This window comes from Diaphorina citri, unplaced genomic scaffold (assembly GCF_000475195.1).
Source record: "Diaphorina citri unplaced genomic scaffold, Diaci psyllid genome assembly version 1.1 scaffold34, whole genome shotgun sequence".
Lineage (NCBI taxonomy): Eukaryota > Metazoa > Arthropoda > Insecta > Hemiptera > Psyllidae > Diaphorina > Diaphorina citri.
In genome coordinates this window covers 476,904-481,651 of record NW_007377471.1, presented here as the reverse complement: position 1 = coordinate 481,651, position 4,748 = coordinate 476,904, and the positions used below count along the sequence as shown (strand labels likewise).

At 39.8% G+C, this 4,748-nt stretch overlaps 1 protein-coding gene across 1 annotated transcript in view; it reads left to right on the top strand.

The window, feature by feature from the left end:
* The first annotated feature begins 1,084 nt into the window (after nucleotides 1-1,084).
* The window catches only part of LOC113468448, a 14,190-nt gene continuing 10,526 nt past the window's right edge, over nucleotides 1,085-4,748 (top strand). The window contains exon 1 of the mRNA XM_026825375.1: nucleotides 1,085-1,098. Coding sequence (XP_026681176.1) covers nucleotides 1,085-1,098 — 14 coding nt within the window. The remainder of the gene's footprint in view (nucleotides 1,099-4,748) is intronic.

Genomic DNA, 4,748 nt, shown 5'->3' with positions numbered 1-4,748 from the left:
GGGCAGGAATCGAACCCGCGGCCTAGCGCTTACAAGGCAGACGCACTACCAACCAAGCTAACACTAGGCTGGAAGCTACTGAACCTGATTATTTCTCATTGTTCTCAGAGTTCACGGAGTGCAAGGTCTCCGTGTGGTGGATGGAAGTGTATTCCCGTCTCCCGTAGCGGGAACTCCCAACACTCTGACCATAGCGGTAGCTGAGATTGCGGCTACCCTTATTCATCATGCAGCTTCCTTGGTCTAAACAGCCCGAAATGGATTAAAAATGCAGCTTCCTTAGTCTAAACAGCCGGTAGGCGCTTTAGTAGTTTACACTACGGGCAGTAGGTCGTTCGCGCGGATACCGCTAAGTTATAGACGTATAAGGTTGAACAGGTTGAGGGCTTTTAGGTATGTACTAGAAAAGAGAGTCAACAACTTCGGGAAGAAGGCATTACTTCGCATTACAACCCTCAAATTTACTCCGAAGAAAGCCCAGTTAGCTCGGAAGGTACCGCGCCTGCCTTCTTAGCGATAGTTTGCTGGTTCGATTCCCATAGGTGGTTGTTGATCCTCGCCCGGGAACTTTATTCTGAACAGATACAGTTTGTTCTCGGAACGCCTGTCTTTCTCCCATACTGTCCTTCTCTCTCTTCAATTTCGAGACGATGAGGCCTTGATATGGAGTTTCACCTATAATTTTTCAGTCCGTAGAAGGCCTGTTAAGCTAACGGCCTGTTAAATTCCATTTGATTTGTATAGGCCCAACAAGGTTGTTAAGTTAACTGGTAGTTAGGGGCTGAATGGTTGGTGAAATCCACCATCAGTGTTTCAGTTCTCTCTATCATATTTTTGGGGAATCTCCATAAAATTCCGAGCAAGTCATGTGAGAGACGTGTATGTCTTCAGGATTTCATTTTTTATTTTTAGCAGCAGGTTGCAACATTCTACACGAAATGACGCTCTGGCAACGTGGCCTACATAACCGGGGTAACATATGGCAACCCTGTAATTGCCATTCGAGGTAGAGGGAACCGAATGTTGAATGCTTCGTGGAGTTGGTTGTTGATCTCACTGATGATGTCAGTGGTTTTGAGGTTCAATGGTACACTTCGGGTAAGAGTAAGTTCAATAATTTAAATGTAAAACTTTAGATACTTATATCTACAATACACTTCATACAAAAGTACCTAAGTACCTACTCGAAAACTGAAATTGTACTGACGAAAGCAAAGTAGGTAGTAGGTACCTACCTGTAACAAAGTCGGGGATAAACTCAGTACTTAACTACCATTGTAAATTTTGGTCAGGAATATGATTGAAGGCTGAAGGGTCTCTTTACCCCTGCAGTAGACTACTAAGTACTTTTTTTATGAGAATAAAATTCTATTCTATTCCACTTCGGCTGGGATTGAACCCACGCCCTCCTGATTACCAGGTGAGTAAGTAGGTATTTTGTATTTCTTCAAGATACCTAATGAAACTTCAGGTGTGTATTTTGAAGACTTTAGAAAGGTTCAGGGCCTTCAGGGAAATACTAGCTCAGACTGCTCAGAGAAGCTTTTCATCTTCAGGGAAAACATTAGCTAGAAGTACCAGAGGCACCTGAATGTTGGGTTCTAGGAAAATTCTATGACGAGCCTTGATTATTATATCGTCCGCCCACGTGCATTAGACATAAGGGTGATTATTTTCCTCACGGAACGCCTATTTGAAAAAAGGGATACTTAAGGTTCATAAGAAATTTTAAATTTGTTCCAGTCATGAGTCAAGAATGTTGCTGCTCCTAAGGATGGATTGATGGGTGAATAAAATAAATATATCATATTTTGCGCTTTTCAAAAATGGGCGAAATATGCCTATTAAACCTACTGGCCATCAGACATATGGCGATTTTCTGGCCAGCCACTCACTATCAGGTCGACCTGACACCTGATGAGCACACACTATCAGGCAGACCTGATCAGGTATACCTAACGTCAGGTCTACCTGATAGTGAGTGGCTGGCCTAAGCAATATTTGTTCCAGTCATAACTTTATGTTGTTGCTCCTGAAAATGGAATAATAGAAAACAGTGAACCTATACCACTGTCGGACACAACTGGATCTCGTATACCTACCTATAAAGATTCCACTAACTTTCAAGCACAAATTTATGCCCTATTAATATCTATGTAACAAATATTTTCATCTAATTTCCTAAATTACAATATACATAGTATGTACCTACCAAGGTACATTCTGGGCTGGGGGTCATACCCTATTATTAATAGGTATTAAACTCGTCGACCCTTTCATAAAACCACCACTGCCCTATTTTTGAGTTTTTCGAAAAAGCCTTTTTTGGAAATTGATTAGAATGTGAGGCGAACAATGCAATTAGCTCGCATGGTTACACGAATGTCAAATATAGAACTTTGGGAATAGAATATCACATAATCATACGTAGGTATATTGTATATGTACGGTGTATAACTTGGGGATAGGGTAGGTAAGTATAGAATTTTACGGGTATCAAATATAGAACTTTGTGCGCTTAAAAAGTCCCTTTGTCCTGCGTTCTGCATTGGGCCTAAAATAGAGCAGATTTTCAAGCAGATAAAATTTCATTGTTATCACGTGCTGAGGCCGAAAAAAAGCGAACAACACGAAAGAAAGGTAACATTTGCAGGCAATGAATTGAAGTTGAATTTTAAAGGTACCTATTTATTATTCGAGCCTCGTTAGATTTGTAAGCTCTTTGTCGCTGGTTCGATTCACGTACGGGGCGAACTTTATCCTACTCGGAACGGCTGGCTTTTTCCTGCCCTCCTTAATTCTTTCTTCGATTTCGGGATGATAAGACCTCCGTTGTTACAGTTCCTTCTATCAAAGTAGGTATATCGGTGGTGTAGTGATCAAGTTCTTTTTGTCTGGGGTGAATTTCTTGTCCAAAAATTCAAGAAAATCATGTTGTGAGCTTGGCAGTACAATTTTTACGCAAAGTATTTATGAAACGCTCTCTACCTTCAAATATAAGGTACCAGATAACTTGAAAACATTAAACAAACAGTTTACAATACCTACTTATAGGCAATTGGAAGAAGAAGAAGAAGAGGAGGAGGAGGAAGAAGAAGCAAACGAAGAGGAAGAAGTAAGAAGAAGAAGAAGAAGAAGAAGAAGAAGAAGAAGAAGAAGAAGAAGAGGGCATTAAAAAAGAACTATGTACAGACAAGGATAATAAAAATACTCGTATACTTATATAGCACACATCTACCTATGTACATAGGTATATAGATAAACATAAAATAATACATAGGTGGATATAAAAAAAGGATGGTAACAGTTCTGTATTTAAGGAAGAAGAAGAAGAAGAAGAGGGCATTAAAAAAGAACTATGTACAGACAAGGATAATAAAAATACTCGTATACTTATATAGCACACATTTACCTATGTACATAGGTATATAGATAAACATAAAATAATACATAGGTGTATATAAAAAAAGGATGGTAACAGTTCTGTATTTATATACCTCCTATAAAAGCATTACATAGGCAGGTACATAAAAAAGTATATGGTCGTTATATGTACAAAGAGGCAGTAGGTACGGTGGCAGCCATTTTGAAATATAACATTATTTATCTCCCTCTCTCTCTCTCTCTCGGGCTTCGCTTAAGGAGCAGTGAAATACAGATAGAAGAGAGGTGGAACGAGAGAGAGAGAGAGAGAGGTTGGAAAGAGAGGCGGTAGAACGGTATACTAAAATGCACGCACGTTCTCTCTCTCTCTCTCCCTCTCTCTCTCTCTCTCTTTTGCCCTTCCTCCCCCTCTTTTCATATCTATCTGTCAATTCTGTCTCTCTTGCTCTCTCCCTTCCACTATATCGCTCTATCTCACTCTCTCTTCCCCTACTTTAAGCCCCCTCTCCTCCTCCCCATCTGTATATCTCCCGTTGTTCAAATTCCCCTCCTTGTATATTTTTGGAATATAGCCCTCTCTCTCTCTCTTTCTCTCTCTCTCTCTCTTGTGGAGAGTTGTCCCCTATTTTAAGCCCCCTCTCCTCCTCCCCATCTGTATATCTCCCGTTGTTCAAATTCCCCTCCTTGTATATTTTTGGAATATAGCTCTCTCTCTCTCTCTCTCTCTCTCTCTCTCTCTCTCTCTCTCTCTCTCTTGTGTAGAGTTATATAGCTATAGAAATTGTTTCTATCTCTTTCTACCTCTAGGTATACATAATAAATGTATTATGTTCTCTCTCTCTCTCTCTCTTTCAGAGCTCGGAGCTATTTCATTCATTTTATCTCTCTCTAACCTACACAAGTGAAATTTTATCTCTCTCTTTCTTTCTCTCTCTCTCTCTCATCTCATGCTATGCTGTGTTTAACCCATTCGAGATTGGAAAATGTGACCCGGCTTTATGAACCCAGGACTTCTGAACTGTAAGTTGATTGTAAGTACTTGAAATAATGCTTGGTTAGTATTAGTAGGACTGAAAAGCCCCTTTACTGTGGTCAAATTCTCAAGTTGAGGATAAAGGCCCGCTCCCACTTGTCGTTCGGAAAAAAATCGTATCGTAAAAAAGAAAATCGTGTCGTGTGTAGTGGAAACACAACTCTCATTTTAATTACATTGCCTATAAGACATTCGGAAAAAAATCGGATGAAACTCACGACAAGTGAGAACGGGCCTTAAATTTAAATACCTTGGCTGGGATTGACCTCATGTCCTTCTGCTTACACGAAGTACGAACATACTTGAGCAAAAAAAAAAAAAAAAACAAAAA